Source organism: Sinohyriopsis cumingii, chromosome 8 (genome assembly GCF_028554795.1).
Source record: "Sinohyriopsis cumingii isolate HCF-2022 chromosome 8, ASM2855479v2, whole genome shotgun sequence".
Classification (NCBI taxonomy): Eukaryota; Metazoa; Mollusca; class Bivalvia; order Unionida; family Unionidae; genus Sinohyriopsis; species Sinohyriopsis cumingii.
Genome location: NC_142968.1, coordinates 54,083,255 through 54,106,913, shown reverse-complemented (window position 1 = coordinate 54,106,913; position 23,659 = coordinate 54,083,255). Strand labels below are relative to the sequence as shown.

Genomic DNA, 23,659 nt, shown 5'->3' with positions numbered 1-23,659 from the left:
CGCATAGTTGAATAAAAAGTTTCCTGTACTTGGGTAAATATATATCAACTTCAAATGGCGGTGGAAGTCCATACGAGTCAGAATAACAATTATGTTAAGGTATCACCATATATGCGACCCAGTGAGCGCCAGGTCCTGTTGATGAATTCAGATTGACTAAGCCAGATTCACGTGTCAGTGGCACCATCGATACAAGTACATTTAGCATAAAACGCGACGAACATGTATAAATGCTTATGCCATGGGGACCAGATTAAGTTTAGTCAATGGACGGATCAACGACGGATCAACTGAGACCAGAGAGTCGAGGACATCTACCCGAGGGTATTCGACGACTACTGCCTGGTAATTGAAGGCTTTTTCTTTTTCATACGACAGCTGGTGACAAGGGATCGATCACCTGTTTTTTTTTTGTTAATATCATTCCTGATACAGTTCCGACAGCCCCTAAAGTTGCAGATTTCACAACCGCTGGATCCGCTGCAGCCAAAAAGTCCCGAACTGCTGAAAAGAATAGTTCACCAGTCTTTTCCATTTGTGCCACCTCTGACTTGGATACTTTTAAAATCACTGAGGTGTTTTGTGTTCGGTCGCATTAAGCCCAGCGAGCTTTGTTTGGGTCAACTACACGGGAACATTTCCAGTTATTTAGATGGAAAACATTTCAGTATGACACCACTCTTGCTTTGATTGCGTTATTTATTTTCAAAAATTGATTTTTAGTACGGCCGGCCGGCCATCACTTTGAGATAGCCAATATTATGTAAATATGTAACACGTTAAATTATTAATTCTCCACAAGTACATCGATCACACCCATTCGGCCACAAGCATCCTCAAACAACAGTGTCTGGTCAGAATGTATCGCAGCATAACATCTCTAATTAGCACCATTCCAACGAAGTAATGACCGAACAACTCTAAGTGTTCAAGTGAAAATTAATAAGTCGGGTACCTTGTTCTTGGGAAATTTGCAGACAAGTGTCAAATTTTTGACGATGGTCGATGTAAGACCACATATTGTGATATGCACTTGCAGTTTGAGGAGAGGCTTCTTCATAGTCACGCCGAATTTCTTCAGATGGTTCCTGATGGCCGTTTAACCGCAGAGAAACTTCAGTCGCTCCAATGGTGTCAATTATCATTTTGCTAGGGCTTGGCTATTATCTCGATATACATTCTGAATCTCCATAAAAACATATTTTGGTGCAGATAGAACATGATGTGTACTTTTTTGTCAAGTAAATGGTCACGCAATACTAGTTGATGGGTTTGCGTCCGTGTTATATGCGATAAATGACAACGTTGAAGTTGTTCTCGACTGACCACATCAATTTGTCCAGGCTTTACAACCGAAGTTTAAATCCAGTCCCATTTGCCAGATTTGCAATCGTTGAATCTGACAATCGTCGTTGACCTGCCTCATTAATATCTTTACCAGCTGCAGGCGGCATTGATTCTGTCGATGATTATATAACTGGAACCGTTTTTGGTGCTTATGTTGCTAATCGCCCTATTCAATCTCGAAGCGAAGAAGCTGCATGGAAGCTCAGTTATTTTGGTCGATCCACAATATCACTTTTTTTGCTATCTAGAACTCGCATTGCCACTTGTTTATAAATGAGGGCATCACGCTTTGATAAAGTTGTAACTTGTCAACTAACAGTGTCATCGAGGTCAGTTCTGTAATATCCCATTTACACAGGATTTCTCGCTTTAACTAACAGAACTGGATTCATATATCCTCTCACGCCACTTATTGTTGTCATTATTATTAAATGTCAAGTCGATCTCTAATGTACAGTTTTAACATCAATATTCTCAGCCCAGTTAAACAATTTCCACGCCTTGACCTAGAAAGGAAAAACAAATATGTGTCAGTCGATTATTATGTCATGGAAGATACACAGGTACTGCGGGCGTAATCGGTATCAAATCACTTCATTCCAAGGATGCCGAAAACCCAAATATAAAGCACTGAACAACTACGCCTGTCGTTTCAGACCTGCTTTCGCAACTGCCACTGATGGCGTCACAGGTTAAATTAAGCTGGGTCGTTGAAGTAATTCTCAAGATGTTAGTCGCGACATGATATCCAACACGTATAAATCGTTTATTATATGGAAAGTTTCCAGGGCAGCCTTTAATTGATCTTATTGATGACTTTGCAATGCCAATTACATACGTCTGAGATTTAATAGCGATGACAGAACTGACTCTGGGCTAATTGGCGCGTATATAAATTTAGGAGTCTTAGCTGATTACCAAATTGATTCTTTATCGAATTTCTTCATTGATCGATTATATGTTGTACGCGCCGGAGGGAATTCAATAGAATGCCAGTCTCAGCCAGTGTTTACTGAAAATACAAATGAGTTATTCTCGGCCAGACCATACAACTGTTATGATTGGATATTAGGCAACTGAAATGCTAATTAACCCAATCATGATAAAATAGTTGAATCGTGTCATAGCAAAACTCGTAAACGAACAGTTGCAACAAATCCAACAACATCGAACCAACATGGATTGGTTTTGTCAGCATTAGTTATTTTTTAAAATTGAACGGCAATAAACTCACCATCAAATATTTTTCTCGAATTTTAGGCCTGGTCCGCGATTAGCCTTTGAAGATTGTCTGTTCCAAATGTATTAGTCTTCATTAGTATGATACAATCCCTTTCAAAGTCATTGGTGGCCTTTTGCTTAGGTCTGTATCTGTCTACATGTGCTTTGCCATCCAAGATTGCTGACGAAATCCTAACCTCGATAAATATGGGTTACTAAACACCTACCCAGTCGCAAGTATAACTACATAATTCGCACGTGCAACACCTATTTGAGTTTTGTCCTAAGACTTGCTGTAAGTTTGGTGCATTCAGTGTATTTGCGGCCGAACTCATCGACAATCGAGCACTGAAACGTGGACAACCATGTATCGGGCACCGACAGCGCTTTAGGGGCCAGCATATAATCATTGCGTGCCTCGTGTAAATGCTGAGGATATACCAGATCAACCTCAAACAAGTATCCATAATTACTGTTTTTATGTTCTTACACGTGTTTGTGTAGATCACGGTGTACAGGATCGATCCACCGAAATCCACCAAACGGAAGTGGTTGCATAATGGTACAGTGGTAAATGTTATTTATATATAGATACATGATGTAACTGTTGGGGTCAGAGTGGTCCTTTTCATCATCGTTTGGGTTGTGGCATAAGCGTATCTGTGATTCGACATGGATATTCTGCCACGAAGTGATTGCTCGATAAAGAGACACTGATCATTTTGATTTTGGACAACGATACATCCAACACGAATCCGGTGATGAGAAGTAATCAGGCTTCTACACTTGCATGATAGTATCACGAAATTCCTCAAATATTCAGTAAGCAATAACACATCGGTGCGTACATACCGATCGCGATATTCTCAAAGGTTTTTGCACTCGAATGCAAACCATACATTTTTTCCATGTCATTTTCTGAAATACATTCAGGTGACGACGATGAATTAAACGCATTGATCTAGGGCAACTCAGTTTCTGCAAATTTGATCCAGTCGTTAATGTACCTCCATGAATATACATCTTTCTTCGTCAGTAGGTCTGCATTGGTTGGACAATTCGACGAGTGATTTGGATATGCTCCGTCATTAGAGTGCTATCTTGTCCAGGGACGAATTCATAAACTATAAAGAATTCATGAAGTGCAAATGACCCAGCCAGAACGTCGTGGAATTTTTCTTATTGGTGTTATCACGATTATCGGCGATTTTGATGCCGTTGCCAATGCTTGCATTATGAAATGGCCTTCATACCCACGCAAGCTATGAACCAACATAGGGATTCTGGTTTGACTGAGGTAAATTCTCAAAGTACATGCGTTGTGTGCAGCGCCTTTATACGTACCTCTAATTTGACACTGACCACGAACTTTGGAACCGGGACTTAAACTCTATTAGTGGAAGGTCGTTGCTCGTTCTTGGTGGAGGACTTAGTTCGTTTTAAATGAAAACCTTTTCTCAAATCCAGCAGTGTGTGGCTGGCGAAAACTCACGAATGTTATCATCCATCATAATTAGGTCTGATGATGAATAGATCTGCTGCCGGATCCATTTTGGTGTAACTTCGACCAATATGACAATTACTTCAACTGTGTTTAGTGCATTGGCACAATAAACATCATTAAGGATTGGCGGCTCTGTATTTGCATCACATCGAACTGCTACATAAAACAACCTGCACGGGATTTGTTAAGCGATTTGCACAATTCAGTTTCATGCGCATTTGTTTTAGTTAACAGAGCTGGGCTAATTAACATTTGTAAAGGCAGCTATTTCTACCGAACCATTCAGGCATTCAAAATCCGAGTATGTACGGAACTTTATCATTCGTTGCACTGTACTACATTTGACAGTGTTTTACCAGTCTCTGGCATAATTGTACGATTTGGTATTTGATTAATCCCACCTCAGCAAAAATTATGACCTGTGACATTCATCGGTATCAAATACATGCTTAAACGTCTGCAATAATATTGGTTTCCCACGTGCATACTGTGTTGGTTAATTACCCGAGAAAGATTTGTTATCCATACGTATTGTGATATCGATCCCGATTCTGATGAAGACTCGGATTTTTCATTTCACTCAGCAACAACAAATCAACTCGAGGTCTCCCATTTTGTATATGGGGAAATAGTGCCATCTGATAAAAGCCTTTGCCATAACTAAACACAACGACACATGGGTTAAGTGCTTCGAATTTCTTCCGTGTGGCTTTAGTAACCTGCGCTGGAAAATCGATATCACCAAAGTCGTGTTTACCAAAGTGTAGCTGATATTTTTGAGGCAAGTCTTGATTGTCACCGACCGGATATAACCACGAAAAAATTGCCCTATATAGACCTCGACTTGCAAATATATTTGGAGAGTCAATCCAGATCACGCATTGGCAGATTTCTCGAACGTTTCGAGAATCTTTATAATGTCTCCTCCAATTTCATCACTGATGGCGATACTGTCTTTGTGGTTCAGGATTACACAACCACCACTGTGAATCCAAGGATAAGTAGTTCTAAATCCATCCTTGTCACAAATAAGTGGCAAAACCAGATGCTCAACAAGGATAATATTTGTTTTGACTCTTGCGTGACCAAAGTTTTGTAACACCGCTAGAATAAAAGGAATCGTATCTGTTAATGGTTGTCCAGGGTGTTTGCCTAATGCGTAAATGAGTGGGATAAATGCCAGGTGATTTTCCAATTCGCCACTAATTTTTTAAAATTTGAATTCTGGTCTTTGCGATTGCTGTATATTTTGCATAAACTTACTCCGCCGCTTACGTAGCGATAGCAGATGCGAGGTGAAAAGGACGATTTTATTCATACCCGTCTAATACCGTAAGTAAATCAGCTTTTCTTGCGCATGTGGGTATTTGGATATTATGCTTACGTGCAAATTGTCTTATTTTTTAATTTTAATTGTTGCTGATGTTGTTATTGTTTAAGTAGCAGTGACAACAGGTCGTGGTTGATTCAGTAAAAGTACGGGTCTCGATTTGTCTGGTTTTCTCATTCGACATGGTATGTATGTTTCCTGCTGCCCTGCGAGCTGTTTTATCTGTTGCACATTACTAATGTTTATACAAAGGGAAGGCTAATGCGTCATTCTAATTGAAAAATTCGGTCGACGGCTTGTTAGAATTTTGGTATTTTATCAAGATTGGAAACGGCAGTTGTTTTAATTATGGTTATCATTTCATTAATGTTGTTTTTGCATTTTGTTTTCATGTAATGCCTTTTTTAAGGCAGGCTGATGTTTTGCCCTTTCTTGGAAACCATTAGGGGCACTTTCATCCTTATGAGACTCTACTCTCCATGAATGGCTCATTCACATCACGAGTGTGGGCGTGGGGTGCGTGCACCCTCGACGACAAAATCAAAAGTGATCAACAGGTAGCGCTTACTTATGGGCAAAATTGCTATGGGGCTAGAGGCGAGTACTGGTGGAAAGGCCACATATGGTGCAAAAAAGACAACACAGTAACTTGATACCACTTTACTAGTTGAATTATGAGATTTCACCTTCAGCTTACAAGAAATAGTAGAAGCCATTATGGTTAAGACCATGCACATAACATCTGCGATGTTTTGGTTTGGTATTAATTAGCATGTTGATGGGCGATTACGTTTTTTTACCGACACTCATAAATCTGGAATCACGAGTATGTTTTCTGCTTATACGTGTTTGATAATATGATATATACCTAACTCAAATTGAAGTAAAATATAACTGAAGAATTAAAAGAACATAATCGCCTATATTACAAAACGCTCTCAAGCTAAAGTATTTAGAGTGTGTTTTACTTGATGCTCTACTTATCATGTCGTGCTGATTATACAAATATAATGATCATTATCAGGCTATTCAAAACTCATATTTGTTCTCTGTCATTCTGCTGAAAGTGAAAGCGTTTTGAATTGGATTTAATGCTCAGCTTGTTTCGAAAATACGGCGTCTTATCCAAAGCCAATATTGCTAAATAATAAATGTTACGTAATTCATGTTTGTTTAAAGTGAAATCAACACTGCATACAACATTAGTATATGCACTATCACAAATGTTTTGCAAAGAGTCTGCATTATACATATGCATATCTGGCGAGGGTAAGTTTAGAAGTACGTACTACTATCCAGCTTGAGACTCATATTAACATATCCTGATGGAACAACTAAGAATTGTTTCTTACTTTGGTGCTGTCCTCTATAATTGTAAAGAGTAACCGATACAAATTTGTTCATCAGTACTATTTAGATAGTTAGCAGTGACGGAGACTATTATTTCGATAAATATGTAGTTTATTTTCCTCTTAGAGCTACGATGGATTTCAACCCGAAGGACAATGCACACATGCAAAGGACATACTTTGGACCTGAACTGGGAATTTGATGTAAAGGGAAAAGAGATAAGAACGCTGGAGTGGTATTTCAATGACATCTTAATTTGTCACGTGTCAGGTAAAGATGACATTAAAGCAGAACCTCAATATAAGGATAGAATAGAAAGAGTCGGGAGGTTTGGGATTCGCCTGAAAAATATATCCCTAGATGACGAAGGAACATTTACTTTGCTTCCTGTACTTTCCTGGTCCACAAGCGAGAGCATGCAAAGTATTTCTCTGCAAGTATCAGGTAAGAAATGTGTTGGTTCTGTTTGTTGCTTTCGTTTCAAGGTGGTTTGGGGGTCAATATTCGTTTCGTCAGTTTAGTTTGATTTTCGAATAATATTTGTGGTTAACCCAAGTTGCCCAACCCTCGAAAAGCAGTTATTTAGAGCGTATTCTATTGTGTCGTAAAAGTATTTATAAATGTTTTTATAAAAGGTCAAACTGGTCAAAAGATATAGTTCTCGTGCAATGTTTTATCAAGGTAATACAATTGTGAAACGTTTGGATCAATTTTTCATATTTAGTATTATTTTTCTAAGACTCTAATATTAATGTCGAATTGGTACAGAACCCCCGACAGCCCTGTGCATGGTCAAGATCAGCGTTTTGGGAAATACCTCGAAACTCATGTGCGACTTCCCATCATCTGATTGTGGCGGACCACATATGTCAGTAGTATGGAAAAGAGGCAAAACATTCGACTTTCTGGTAATTAAAATTGTATCAAATAAAAAATGAAATATAAAGAATTGACTCTTTGCTTATTCAAAGCTAAAGACTAGCCTGTTTACACACATACATACACGCACACACACACTTGTATATATATATATATATATATATATATATATATATATATATATATATATATATATATATATATATATATATATATATATATATATATATATATATATATAGCTTTAAATAAGCACAGATTAAACACACACACACACGCACGCATACACAAGCACAAACACACACACACATATATATATATATATATATATATATATATATATATATATATATATATATATATATATATATATATATATATATATATATATATATATGTAGAGAGAGAGAGAGAGAGAATTGAATCTTTGCTTATTCAAAGCTAAAGACTGACCTGCTTGCATATGTTTTTTATATGTGCACTGGGCAATTAAAAGCAAAAGAAAAAATACCACCGATAACTGTTTTTCGTCCTCGGGAAATATTTCATTTCTAAGACATCACTGGTTGTCGTAGGAAAGATCAAAAACATAAAGATACGAACTTCATACAACATACTTGTATCTTACGTAAACTTGTAATATTAAATGTGTCTAATATGTATATAAAGTCTCTGAAATGAGCATGAATTTTGTATTAATGACAGGGAGAAGGAAATTATATAGAGATGAATTCATCGTTCTACGGTACGGAAATACTTTGCTGTCTGCAAGGAAAAGCCATGAATTGTGTTGGTGATTCTTCGAATCAATTTTGTGCATCCTTGTCTCCCAGCGCTATCGAAGGGGAATCTGAACCCGGCAACAATATGTGGCTGCAAGGTATTTAATACAATTAGAAACTTGTAGAATTTCAGCATATAGAAAAACATATATACATAGATAGATACATATATATATATCGATCTATCCATTATTCTGTTGATATCACCCACAATACATATTTATCTCGAATTTCACCTATAGCCAAAAACCGAAGAATTATCTTACTTTAACGATAAATAAAGTAATATGAGAATTTTTTTAACGACATACATTTTTACTGATGACCTTTAAATTGTGTGGACTGCAAAATATGATTAGCAGTGGCTGGTATGTTTGCTGTTGGTAAGCAATTAGGTTAAAGACTTTTGGTCGGAATCCCTAGTGGTGGCCCATGGTCGAAGCGCACATATTCCCCTGGCTCCTGTAAACTTTTCAAGGGTATAATTTGAGCCATCTATCTGTAAAGAAAACTTCCTCTAGGAGACTAGCTTCCCTCTAATTTGTTTAGTGGAGAGAGGAAAATAGATTGCGCAGACTTAGTTATCGCTCACTTCGATTCGCTACTGACAAGATGGACGGAATAACATCGATTACATCATTTACCGCAAATGTTTATTCCCTACATTCTCTGGTGAGATATGTACCATACGAGGTGCATATCAAGTAAGTACAAGGCATACTTTATGCTAAAACTAATATTATTTTCAGTAAAAACAGAAACCGTAAGCATGTTTGTAATCAGGATAAAAGTCAGACTCTCCTGGTCTAATACTTTTGACAGGAGCTCCAACTTAGTCCCTGCCACAAATCATATCCTCTTGGGTTGTATTTATTATCTAATCATGCTTACATTAAAGGGAAATATATATATATATATATATATATATATATATATATATATATATATATATATATATATATATATATATATATATATATATATATATATATATATATATATTATTCTCGATGTCAACATAACATAAAGACCCATGCATACCTATGTATCTAATTAAAGTTAGTTGATCTAAACTCCTGCGTGATATAACAATTTTTTAAAATTAAGATGTCTACTGAGCCAGATTTCGGAATGTGTTTATATATACGCTGGGTAACAATATAGCAATCGAATGTAGTTCTTTTCACCGACCTTGTTAATTTACGAATCCAGAAAGATTTAGCAATGTTCTAATGTAACTTGCAAGGGAAGTCTCAAGCTCCAGACAAAAACGAAACTAGATATACGCCGGATGGTAGCAGATAAGTTAACAAGGGATACACATATATAATTGAATGACTAACTAGTGAAATTTTACTATTACCAGGTTCCCCTACATCCACCATCAGATTCATAAAAAAAAAAACATATGATGGATTCTTCTCCATCTTGTTGAGGATTATTCGATTATAACCTACGTATATGAAACAACAGCTTGTATTCCAATGACTCAAGTCTTATCGTAGTCAAATGAAGTTTTGTGTGACGTTTTGTGCGCAGTTAAACTAGGAAGGCAAGAGCCTGCAATAAAAAAACTGACATGAAAATACAATGAGCATCGTTCTAAAAAAATTAATGAATAAAACATTTTAACTATGTAGGTTTTCGTTGATTGATCAAAACTGAAAATCTATCAAACATTGTCACCAGTGAATAGTGCCTTTCAAGGAAAAGAATCCAGAAAAATAAACGTATGGACCTAGCGTATGCGAAAACAGTATGTAGAATTGGGATGTAAAGTCATTATTACTTTCACTAAAACAAAAATATTACCAAGTTTCTAAGCCATAGTTTTAAGTCGACCAGTAGTCCCACGAGGAAAAGAAACAAAAACATTATGTTTCAGGGTTGAAACATTTTACAAAGAATTTAAGCAGCACAGATTCGAATCAATTTACCCCTCGGATTGACTACCAAACCATTTTGTACACGAGTCTTGCATAACTTATTGTTTGTGACCACGATACTAGTTTACTAAAAAAGGCAAATAAACATACTTTAAGACAACAAATTAGATAATAATTTTAACATTAAAGACACATGCAATTGAATAACTGATTTTTGTGCGGCACGTTTGCTGGTAGGGGTACTTATAAACAATATTACATTATTTCGACTGAAATGAACAATCACACAGTAAGTTATAGCCATTAGGTAAGATTAATCAGATCAAAACAAATAACACGTACTGTACAGTATTATTATCTTGTAATTATAGGTCACTGCATTTGTATTGGGAAATATGAACGAGTTTTTCGGCTGTAATACTGCAGAGAATGCAGTATATCCATCCAATACAACCAGTTCATATTTTCCCATTCAAATGCAGTAACCTTTTTTATTATATGCACATTTTATTATTCCACCTAAGGCTTAATTATTTAAACAAAATACATTACAGGAAATAAAGTAAATGAATTTATGCCGTATTACAAACTGAATACACAAGCGTAGATTCATAATCGCATAACAACAACATTATTAATGCGCACATAACTCCGTCCATATATATTTGAACTTAGTCGCGCGCTAGACATCAGTGTCGAAAGAAGATGGCGTTTAAGTCTACTTAAAAGTAAAATTTGAGTCATATTGTGAACGAATGCACATTGCAACAAGTTTTCCATTTGATGTGGAATGAATAGATATTGGTATTTTTGTCGATTCTACGAAATTTCGTGATTATGGCCTTCATTTATACGTTACAGTTCCAAATGAAATACATCGGATTGAAGAAGCGAGGGATAAGCGTGTTGACATCTGCAGATTTGTTTCTTTTTCTGTCCACGAACGTTTGAATTCATAATGTGGGAACATATGAAGTCTTTCAATTGCAATTATCAAAGAAACGCTCTGGAATTTACTACTTATTTCATATTGAGTGCAATAAGGAGGATGTAATTGCACTTATATTCGAAATTACAGTACAATTTCGAAATGTGTAATCAAGATTAAGAACCTATGACATGGCTTATGTAATTCGGATTTGCAGAACTAAGAAAGTACATTTTGAGGAAGTTCAGGATGTAAAACTGTAAGCATATTTGTTTGCCATTCTTATTTCCAGCTAAAGAAGACAGTGCATGCCTTGTCACTTGTATGTCATTTGTAAGGACCCTTTCTGGCGTCTATTGAATAGCTAGCCTAAATCCGAAAAATTGTACCAAACAAGGTAACGCGGAATGTGCCAAAACAGCTGATATGTGGCAGTCCACGAAAGATTAGCTTTACTTCATTCGGAAACAATTTTGATCAAACAAAACGTAAAGCTCTCACTACGCGAGTGCACATAATTTGTTTAAAAATCAAAAGTGGTGGTGTCTGCGTCCATCGTTTGTCTACAAAAAAAATAGTTTCTTTATGCACGTCAATGCAATATGAAAGTGTGCTTTATCATAAAATACTGAACTATTCTGTTAATGTAAAGTTAGCGGAGAAACAAATGAGCATATAATACTTCAATGTACCACTACATTTACCAATGACATTTAGCACAAACATTTACAGACGCACAAAAATTCTACATCGAGATAAATTATTGACTTTGAAACCACAACACATTTTTGGATAAGTGCACATTACTATTCGATTGCGACGATTTAGTGATCACATATACGATTATAATTTGGCTACATCGTCTTTATTGGGCAGTCTTGACGACAGCAGCATGTTATCTTATGTCCTACTGGCATTTAACAGATAATATGTGTACTGGAGTCAGTAAGAGAAATGTAACGTTGCCTAATTGTTGGTAAAGCTTTCAATTCAGCAATATATCTAGAACGAGTTAATTTGTAACAGTTACAATATTCAACATAGTCATACACTGAGATTTGATAATGAGAAACGGTTTAGAGAAAAACAGTAATCATTGAACTATAAACATTTACCTCAATTGGCATAATATAACTTGAGCAATAGAAATGGTCGCAAAATATACGGATTTGGCATCATGTAAGTATGATGTTAGGATGCTATATATAATAATTAATTGTAGCACCAGTCTGGATTAATTTATTCTGAGATATGTCAAAGGATTAACATATGAAAGTGCCTCAGAATTAAAGCTTATCATAGGATCGTACATTATTATCTTGCTAAGTACTAAAATTACAAATGAAACCTTGAAATATTTTTTTAGCCTGTTTAAACTGTTTAGGGTTCAACAAACAAACATAATTGCAGGAGAACAAGGTTGTGACACGATGAAAACAGCAAGGTTTTAGCAATAAATAAGAACACCTGAAACAATATATAAAATGTTGTTAAACCAAGAACTAAAAATTAAAGTGGAAACCGTGGTAAAGAGCCACTATGATAAGATAAACCAACATGATGCAATTATTGTACCTGCAAAAATACATGATTTAAAGGAGAGTGAACACGAAATAAATAAGGCCGCCCTATATTTTTACTAATAGTTAGAGATGTTGTTTTAATTTACTATTTTTAAAATTGGTTGTTAACGACTATCACTTATATTTTCCATTTTTAAACCTCTGATTAAAATAGCCACACAACCTGTAAAATGATTATAGAATAAGTGAAATTGCATGTTACGTCACGAGCAAAATTCTCTATCTAGTAGCTTCTGTTACACTGTCAAGTATCGTTGATAATGTTACTGTTTCATACTTGGCCAGCTTAAGCAAACAGTATCAGACTTTTCTAAGTATTATTAAATAATTGTGTTCCTCCAATTGTGCCTCCACACGCACCTTCACCAGCACAAGTTTGTCTTGTGACACCTCCTTCTGAAACGTTGACCGAATGTATCATAGAGAAAGACTGGCTGTAATCATTCCAATAGTTGTTAAACGTTTAGTTTCATTTTTGTCTCTGAAACATCTCAGCAAATGGTACCTTTACCATATATGTTATCAATTTATATCTTCATTGTATTCTACAAGATTACAGCTTGATCTGATAAATGTTTTACTTTCTGGTTCACCTTCTGGTGCTTTCTTTATTTTAGATTGTTCCAATAAATTTTGCAATTCAACTGTTTTGATTGCAAACGGTTATTTGTTTGAATCTTCATTTATCCTTTCTATTTGTTTGTTTGTCGTTTAATCATTTAGTTTCACACATGGATATAATGAATCAAGTCCGATAAAAGATATCAAACGTAGAACAACACGATGACATGGAATGTTTAAGATACGGAAGATACAGAACAGAAAGAACACAAAATCAACGTAAATAAACAGCGGTGTTATCCAAATTGTCTTTGGTACATTTATGAACCTTTCAATCTGTCAAATATGTCCTTGCGTTTCTGAACTCAAGAGTCCAATAAAAGTCAGCTGGTAATTTATGGCCTAGGAACATCTCAATAAGGCGTGCGTCCTTAGAGTTAGTCATAATGATTTTTTTTGCTATTGGTCCTAATTTGTTTCATCACTTTCACCATAATGTTCGAAATTTTAAGACTGCAAAAGGAATGGTTCTAACCCAGCTTTGTTCGTACTTACACGAAACTTGATATTGATGCTCATAGGTCTAACATTTATTTTCTTTAGACCCCCACAGCTGTGATTCAGATTGGAGCAAACGGTTCGACCCTACCAGTTTTATTCTTTTGGTGATCGGTGTAATAATGAGTTCCGTGGCAACAGCGTTTTCTGTCTTAGTCTTCAGAAAACTAAGGTTATTAGGTAAGAACACGATGGAATGCTGTAAATGTACTATGTGGCTGTCAATTATAAAAGGTGTTCTTCAAGCTGACAGCCATAAACTATCAAAATTTCAATAATTTCTATTCAGTTTGTGAATTCTATTGAGTTTGCTGTGGTAAACAAATGACATAAATATATTGTCCTTTTCTAGTTAATATATCGCTTTATGACTTAAATACTCCAATTAGATTACACAAACATACTTAAAACAGAACTTGCAGGCCATCAGAATGTTATTAATTTGAAAATATATAGTCCACTCTGACTGACAAAGTATACCCAACATCTAATGTCCTGGGTTTTAATCAGCTTTGTTCTTTTCATCAAAAAACCCCAAACAAATATTTAAACAGTGTCTTATTGTACATTACTCGTAACCGTTAACAATTATTATTTGATGCATAATTTGATAAAAACATTCGGAAAAAATGCAGAACTTATATCTACATTTTCCAACCAAATAGTACAGACATTACATTTACAACTTATTAGTCCTCGATGGCGTATTCAGCGTATGAACAATTGCGCACATATTAGAATATAGTAGATATTAAATCAATATTTCTACAAGAAACGCATGTATAACTCCAGCAAGTGAAACTATTCCTTAAATCTCAATGATGTTTTCATATTCTATATCTCTCCTGTATAATCATATAAAACGTCCGTATTAATCTAGCTATCTATCAGTCTCTCTATATATCTATATACTATACAGATGACAATTAGATTTGTCTTACACTATCATAATCCTTATATATATATATATATATATATATATATATATATATATATATATATATATATATATATATATATATATATTACTTCAGTTGAAGAAAGACAAGATATTCGTAAAGATAAGGAAGCTATACATACGGGTAAGATTAAACATTAAAGTTATTGATAGAATATAATGAGTTTTGTATAGTATAGTTAACTCAGTGTTCAAGAATATGATATAATTCAGTTTCTCCAGTTAACGTATTGAGAGAGAGAGAGAGACAGAGAGAGAGAGAGAGAGAGAGAGAGAGAGAGAGAGACAGAGAGACAGAGAGTTTGGGGGTACCCCTCTACCGTGGGGATGTATATATGCCATATCAGAGTTCCGGGTGCATTTTTCCATGTTCACACACGGGGTGTGAAACGCATTCAAGAGTGCTCGAAAGGAGAATTATTCATGTTGAATTTGGTCAAAGAAAACTAAGAAGATTGGATATGCCCAATTGATAGAAATATGTTTTCACTATAAACTGGCGGTATCGTTTTGTTTCAGAGTCATTAATAGATTATGTTCTGACGGTTTCCTCTATAAACGGTAGGTTGATTGTTTGAGTACACGTAACATAGCAACGTCATACATTGGGTAAATATCACCTGTCCAAACAAATATAGCCCGTGCAATAGAAAAACATTAATAAAGTGTCTGTATACCGTTTCATAGATGACGTAAATATAGCCATATTGTTGGAAAGCTCATACATTCTTCATATGCATAAACTTGGATGGATGTAACCTTTATTTCCCATAAAAGGTACACATTTATTCAAGAACCCTTTGTAGAGATTAATCAGGTGCTAAATAGAATGCACTTGTAATTTAAAATGTAAGATAGCTTCCCCATTGAGGACACAATCACCGGCTAATGCATGATATATATGTCATCGTTGAAAGCTTAGCCATTACATTTCATTCTCATTGTAATAATAGGATGTTCTCGGTATGAAAAGTACTTAGAAGTTTATTATTTGTACGTTTTCAGATCGTACAGTTATGTCATATTCAAGTGTAAATGACCAATATCATTATAACAGTGAAAGTCACTTCGATGTCAATATTAAGAGTATTGTTTCTTTATTCCTTAAAAGACAGAATTTATCTTCAATAATGTTTAAAATCAATTTATAAAATCAATTTGTTAAAGAAACGCTATGATTAAATTTGGGTATAAATGTAGGATTTTGTTTGACATTTAAAAACTTGGGTCTTGTTTAAATTGCACATTTTTTGCTTTTTTTGGTGCATCCAAGCCAGTTTATACTATGTCTTCTCCGATTAAAATGCATATCCAGGTCCTGCTCCTTACCTGTGTCCAGCTACTAGAACAAAATTGTGAATCAGGCAACGTCTCCCTTATAATATTGGGGTATTGTATGTTTAATAATTAGGTATATATGTCTATAAGTGAGATTGTATTATATGTTTTCCAGAAGAATCTCCGATGTTAGAACTGAAAGGTGCAACAATGTCTTTACCTATCAAAGTATCTGGTAAATAATTTTGAATTTCTTTTTGGACAGATTTTATGCCATGTGTGGTTATCTATTCCATTACCAGTGCAGTTTTGGTATAACCCGTTAACGATCATTGCTGTATGAAAACATGCATTTGATATCGTTTGACATATGGTACATACTGTGAGTCTCTGTATTTGTGTATATTATGTTTTGTGGTCTGATTGCAAGGTCATAATTTGTGGATTTGCAAAATAAAGCAAAACAAATCCCTGTAAAATTTAATAGTGACATTCACTTCCATGCACATTGGCAGAAGCACGCTTACTCCCTAATACTTTGATTAAATATATAAGTTAAAATGTTCATTGCTAGCACTAGGCTAAAAGCCAAATACCAAATCAGCTATTATGACTACCCTTGACTCACATGTACTAGCGCAACAGGCCAGGTTCAATTGCTGTGTTTTATATTCAAATATTCAAATTACTGCAGTGACACTACACCCATGTATTGATGCTATGTATCATTTTATCAGAGGTAGAAGCCTTTTTGCAAGTTATGATTTTCCCCAGTAAGATATGAAACGATGTTAATGCAGTAAATTATTTATATCATTATGGATCCAAATATTAGATGCATACTGTTATAAAGAATTGGCACACTGGATTAACTGTGTTTCTAATAATGTGATTAGGTATTTTCACGAATTATTATTTTATAAGAGGAAAATGATAAGTGCCTGTAATATGTAGGTCAACAATTATATGAGTGTTACTAGTAAATTCAAAGAGTGTCAACTGTTTAAATCTTTCTTTAGTATCAAAGGAATATTACTTCATAAATTTTCCATCGCAAGTTCTGTCTCCGCTTTGATGCAAAAGCCACTAAATGTGTAGCCTTAGGAAGAGAAGTGTTCTGCAACTGAACGTGGTTCAGCTTCTTTGTCATCCAATCAGATCTGTAAAGAGTGATCCTATTTGTGTAACTTTTCAGTTCCTCCGACATACTGAGGGCTACAGATCTTACATGTGAAAATATAAATAACGTTCTCTGTTTCGCAAATTCTGTTTGGACCATGTATGTTTAGTTTTTCGTTAGTCGCTATGTTAGAAAATGTGCCAGATTTACTGAATGACAAGGGTGGTCTTGGTTAATGTATTAGGGTAGTCTTGGTTTAGCCTGGAGGATTAACTTTAGCGTATCACACGTTTCCAAGATCGGCCAGTGTTTCAGGAAGATTTTACCTAATTTTGGGATAGTCTGGATAGTAGGTCAGGATAAATGTTATCCGATTAACTTTTTCCTGTCTTTGTATATTTTAGTAGATCATTAGGTACGTTTCCTGTTTGTATTGTCGGTGTTTGGTATTTGCCTTTGAACAAGACTAATTTAGAGTTGACAGCGCTCAGGCTAGTCAGAAACCAGCTTAGCAGTGTTCGTTGTCAGTTTATTTCACATACAGACAGACAAAGAGACGCATTACAATAACGCATTGCTTAGAACCTTTCGTGTCAAAACCCAAATAAGAACTGTTTTCTACAGAACAAACCTATAATGCTGGGAATCATAATAAACCTTCCAACGCCTAGAGAATTATAAGGCTATCTTGATCGACCCATATCATTTTAGCAGGACCCAATCATATTCACTATCAACGTTTGGAACACATGGTATAGCTCTCAATTCACCACTAAACACTTTCAATAACATTTTATTAATTGTGGATTTTCTGCCGTATTAATAAGACTAAGTGGTGATACATGTACCCAAAGTCAGAAAGGATAATGCAGTTTAAGGCCCATCCAATATGAGGATCAAACCGCAAAAACATGGAATGAATGATAAATGAAAATTTATACTTATGTCTTAAATCAAAGAAACTGGATTCAGAAACAGGAGTGGTTAAATAGACCAACCTGTCTGATTCTGAGTATTAGAGTACCGTCATACATAAAGCACGTATATAAGGTTTTGTTTATACAGTCAGATAATATGTAAGACATTGTATTAAATTATACAACAACAAATGACATATTCATTAACGGAAGTTTTCGAGTTAAGACCGATAGCATATTTTTATGAAATAGATACTCTGGAGATAGCTGTAACTTCGAGAAACATATTGCCAGTCAACATCAAATAAGCATGTTCGCCATCCTTAGGCTAACATAAGTGAAGACTACTATATTTGCGAAGTTTGGATGGGGAGCGACAGCGTGAGGGACGGTTGACATATAACAGAGAAATAGTGTGGTGCCTCCCATAGAGCATGTATACCGAAGAAACGAAGATATCCTTCGTCATTCATAACCTGTACGGCTTCTGGTGAATATAAGTGTCATGCAGAATAACAAACGTACATGAAGTTTTCAGTAGGCAGCTGCAGTTTATTTACAGCCTCCAGTTTATAAACTGAAGTCTTGGCACCCTCTAAAAGAAGAGAGGCATCATCCAGTATGAACCTATATGCAGCTGGGAACGTATCAATGAGACAAGTCCCACCGCTTGAGGACCTTTATAGCTAACTGAGTCTCAGCAGGATCATAACAGAGAAAAACTATGAAACCCCAGGACTAGGCTAAATAATAAACGTACATTGTAACAAAATTTAAAAGCAACATATTTAAGTCTCAACACAGTTTTAATGATGTATACAGCGGCTTCAGAGTTAAAACAACTTCAACCTGCAAGGGCGACTTTGCAATTCATGATTCAACCCAGACATTTCTACAAAGGTCTCTCAGAATGACAAAAGGAAATACTTTAATAGTTGTCCAATTGTTCTTGAGGGAACGTTTATGGAATGTCACTGTAAAATGAATCGCCGGCTCTTCCCAGACAACTTGTGAGTGAGACAGGCGGTGATACAAGATCTAAGTACGAGGCTTAAAAAGCGTACTTGAAAAATACATCATTGGACGTGCCATAACTCTACGCACTAAAACAGCATTTACTCAGAGTAGGTTTTGAGCATAATCACAATTCGAAATGAAACGTCGTTGACAATTCTGTATAGGCTTAGTTGATGAGATTGTCCATACTGAGCCCAATGCATATGTTATGAAACCTTCTACTGAGAAGAACTACTGTATATACAGCTTTATTGTTGAGATATCTTACAAAGCCTAACCCAATCTTAATTTCGTACATCTTTAAGGATTAGACTAAATTGTCGAGTCATAAAGCGGAGCTCAGACCATATATGTGGACAAATTCGGGAACCGACGCATTAAAAGGTAATCTCTCAAACTATGGAACAAATGTCCGACCTCCCAGTTATTAACAACCATGTCATCAACGCCAAAACATCACATGGACTTCTTTGTGATTCCAATTTAAACCTCTGACTTTTACGTCTCTGCTGTAAGCACAACACGTTTGTGCACGATTGAGTTGATAAGTACCGATTTAAATTGGGATGAAAGCAAAGTATTTAGACACCGGACGCTGTAGCCACGCACATAAATCTGAAACCGAGCTGATCAAAGCAATTTAAATGCGTTGTATGCTGTCAGAAAGAAAGTGCAACGTACTTCCCAAAGTTACATCGTGGGGATTGGTAAAATTAAACATCCAAAGGTACCGTCTCTCTGCCAGGTAGGTACTGATACATATCTCTCGTCTCACCATCGGATAAAGCAGATTTAAATTCTGAAATTACTGTTAACTCCTTTCATCACAATAATCAGTCCAAAACCCCAAACAATGGATAAACGTGCTGACTCAAATGATAATACTTGTTTCTTGACTAGTAGGGGATTGAAGAAGCCCATGCTTGTTTCAAGTGTAATGATATTTAAGAAAGTGAAATCTTATTTGACAACACCGCAGTCTTAACACACAAACGTGGTTAGGTCTGCATGGGAGCTTTCCCCAGATCCTCTCAAAATGAATTAAATATCTATATCACGCCCTAAAAGAGGAATTATAATGTTGTTATATCCAAAGATGAAGGAGTCCAACATCTCTTCTGGAAAATATCTCTAAGGCTAACATCTCCTTACTAATCTGCCTGACGAATGGTACAATATCGACAAGAGATACGGACGCGCAGTGCAAGTTGTGCCAGGAGTGACAGCACCGGCGCAGAGGAGCTTGGAATATATTCAACATTACACTTGTTTACTTTAAGTCGCACTCTGGTTTTAATAAAACATTTATTAGCTGAGGATTCTCCATTCATGCTACAAAACACGATGAAATCTGCTTATTGGCCAAAAGAAAACTAAGTACAATATCTGATCACGTCTCTAAGGTGCAATGTGACTAAGTCTTCTCCTATTAGGAGTTAAAGCTTTTGCTCCATAAGCGTACAAATGTACGACAATGGGAAATAAAATACCGCCTGCGTCACACATGGTATGTACTTTAGCTGTAATTAAAGTATAACAAACATTTATAACTAGTCAAATAGATGGCGCTCACTAGTTTAGTATGAATGACTTCAGTGGAAATTAACGTTATACTGATTTGATGGTTGAAACACCGGAAAGTAAAACCTCTAATATTACGACAATCGTTTGCAACACTGCCATACCTGTAAGACCACTTTCGAATATATAATATGCAGTATGCTATACTCTGATTATGTTTGTTGATTATTGAACGCAATCGCTTGTCATGAGTTTCAGCTGTTGGACATTACACATAAGCTAGGTTTCCTTGGAGTTTTTGCCTTTGTCGGGTTCTGTTTATTGCACGGAAATTTCTCTAAGTGATTAAAGGTAGGAGGTTGGTGACTGACACATCTAGATAGCATACGACGCTGAGATTATATGATGCAAGTTAATAAGAAACCAACGAATACTATAGAATATCATCTCCAGATCAAAAAAGAATCATGTTTAGTATGTGGGCACGCATATAGGCGAGTCTGCTGACTGACTGTATGAGGTTGAATATAATCTAGAGTTGTGATGTATGTATATTTCCAAGACATTCAAAATGAAATTTGAAATCTCTAAGAATAATCAGCCAGCCACTGATCAAATTTCCATATTGCGGGAGGTTAGGAAACAGTACCAAAAACGTGGACTTGGTCAGATTGTGTTTTGACCAGGAAGAGGGTATATACTCAGAATAAACGGACTGATGTTTTTTGCATTGTTAAGTTGGATTTGAATCTTTGCAACAAGGTATTGTCAATAGTTAAGGTCGTACAGTGGTAAGACGGCGGAGGATAGGATTTTTCGAAAGGAAATTCCATTCCACCTACACGGGGATAAAATCAGTCATAACGATGTTCTTTATATACAAAACGGAATAGCTGAAACAACATGCTTCTTTCTTTATATATTCTGCATCAGGAAAGCTATACCCATTTGACATATTCATGGTGTCAATAGTTGAATTCTTCAATAATAAGCTGGAACGGTGTCCATAAAATGTTAACCACGATAATGTTTTGTTTGTTCTTGTAAGGACATGTATCTATTTAAAAAATGTATTTTAAACTAAGTTACAGAAAATCAGCAAATATTGCAGAATTCAATAAATGCTTTATTTCCCTAGAATTCAAAGAGGACATTATAAAGGAACTTAATGTATTTTGAATTAAATTCCAAAAAGTCCTAAAAGTTCTATCATATGTTCAAAAGTATAGAGTTCTGAATTAATTAAATGGTAGTCCAAATTAGTTCCTATCTTGAATGCCTGATCTAACAATACCTTGGCATGGGGCCATGTGCGAACAATCTCTTTATATCACAATGACTTAATCCAAAATATCTTTAAAAAAAACATATCAACCTCAATAAAGTCAATTAGTATGGAATATTAATGAGCACTTTTTACGTTTTATGATCGATTTAAATAATAAAATAAAAATTTTCTCAAATATTAACCGGGAAACAACTCAAATTGATTCCACTAAACCTGACGTTAAGATTTTAAATGAAATGTTCTGAAGAGAAAAGACTGTATAAAAAGATGTAAGCCAGTAGCAGAATCTGGATTAAAGTTCATACAAACCCTCCATATACAACATACTTAATGTCTAAAAAAGTGGACGTTGTATTCACGATCTGTAAATGTAATAAGGATTAGAAAATATATTGTAAAATAAAAGACAAGAATTAGCTTTGAAATATGTTGTTCACAAAAAAGGACAAATTATGGTAGGCCGAACTGCAACCCTCAGTTATGGACAAAGGTCAATTAAATAGTACAAATTAAATATACGTAACACATATGTTCATCTCTTTAGCTAGGCCACTGATAACTATTACACGCAGCACTACTATATTTTTTTCGTATTTACAAAGATGGTAGAGGTTATGTTGCTGAGGTTCAATATATCTTTTTGATCAATGTGTTTATTCCTGTTTGATTAATGTGTCTCATGACATAACGTCCCCTGTATCAACAAACATAGTATCGAGTCGAAATTGCGTGAACCGTGATGCTTGCACAGTGCTGATTTTTCTCTGTCCGTTGTAAATGCAGACACATTGGGTTTGCATTAAAATGCTACATTCATATTTGTCTTCATTGTGATGCATGGCTTTAATATTAACAATTCACTTGCTTACCAATTCATTGATATTTCTTATGATTTTTTCGAAACGCATTTAATAACCTACAAAATTCAATTTATACTTGCACGAATAAAGCGTTATCAATTAATATTTTGGCCACTCTTTTTTTTTTAAAATATATGATACTGATATAAATATGATATCTATTATAGTTTCTCTAACGTTTAAAATCTTGCAGATGACTTCACTTCCTTTAATGTCGAAGAATATGAGACAGAAGCAACCAATAAGCATCAACCCAGTACCCATTCTGCAACTACGAGAGAGCTCCAAGAACTGCGTCACGATGCCATTTGTAAGATCTGCCTTGTCAAGAAAATGAATATGGTTCTTATTCCTTGTAAACATGCAGTGACGTGTGAAAACTGCAGCATATCCTTAAGAAGGTGTCCAGTCTGTAGAATGTTAATTAAGGACAAGATGACTATACGTTTTGGCTGAATATTGTAAGTTCTGGTGAATATATATATTCTGCAAAAGATAATAAAATCTTTCTAAGCACAATTCCTGTCGTTAATGGGACAAAAAAGAACGAAAAATAAATATATATCAAGTAATCATGATAAATCAGTAAACGTAATATGACATCAATTCATACTGAAGTATTTAATATTAAGCAAAATACCATTCCTTGCAAAAGCAAAAAAAAAAAAAAAAACAACAAAAGACAATCCTCCAAAAAACACCAAACAAACAAACAACAAAACAATTGAAAAAATAAAGGACTGAACACAACTGCAAAAACAAAAGACTTAA

At 35.2% G+C, this 23,659-nt stretch overlaps 1 protein-coding gene across 2 annotated transcripts in view; it reads left to right on the top strand.

The window, feature by feature from the left end:
- Nucleotides 1-23,391, top strand: part of LOC149793546 (uncharacterized) — a 40,821-nt gene extending 17,430 nt beyond the window's left edge. Inside the window, exons 3-9 of one of the 2 annotated variants that reach the window (XM_089966415.1) lie at nt 6,879-7,196; nt 7,521-7,660; nt 8,337-8,511; nt 13,975-14,109; nt 14,964-15,011; nt 16,341-16,400; nt 23,082-23,391. In XM_089966415.1, the coding sequence (XP_089822541.1) occupies nt 6,879-7,196; nt 7,521-7,660; nt 8,337-8,511; nt 13,975-14,109; nt 14,964-15,011; nt 16,341-16,400; nt 23,082-23,344 (1,139 nt within the window). In that variant the 3' untranslated portion in view covers nt 23,345-23,391. The remainder of the gene's footprint in view (nt 1-6,878; nt 7,197-7,520; nt 7,661-8,336; nt 8,512-13,974; nt 14,110-14,963; nt 15,012-16,340; nt 16,401-23,081) is intronic. The other variant, XM_089966416.1, reaches the window with a different exon arrangement.
- The last annotated feature ends 268 nt before the right edge of the window (nt 23,392-23,659 follow it).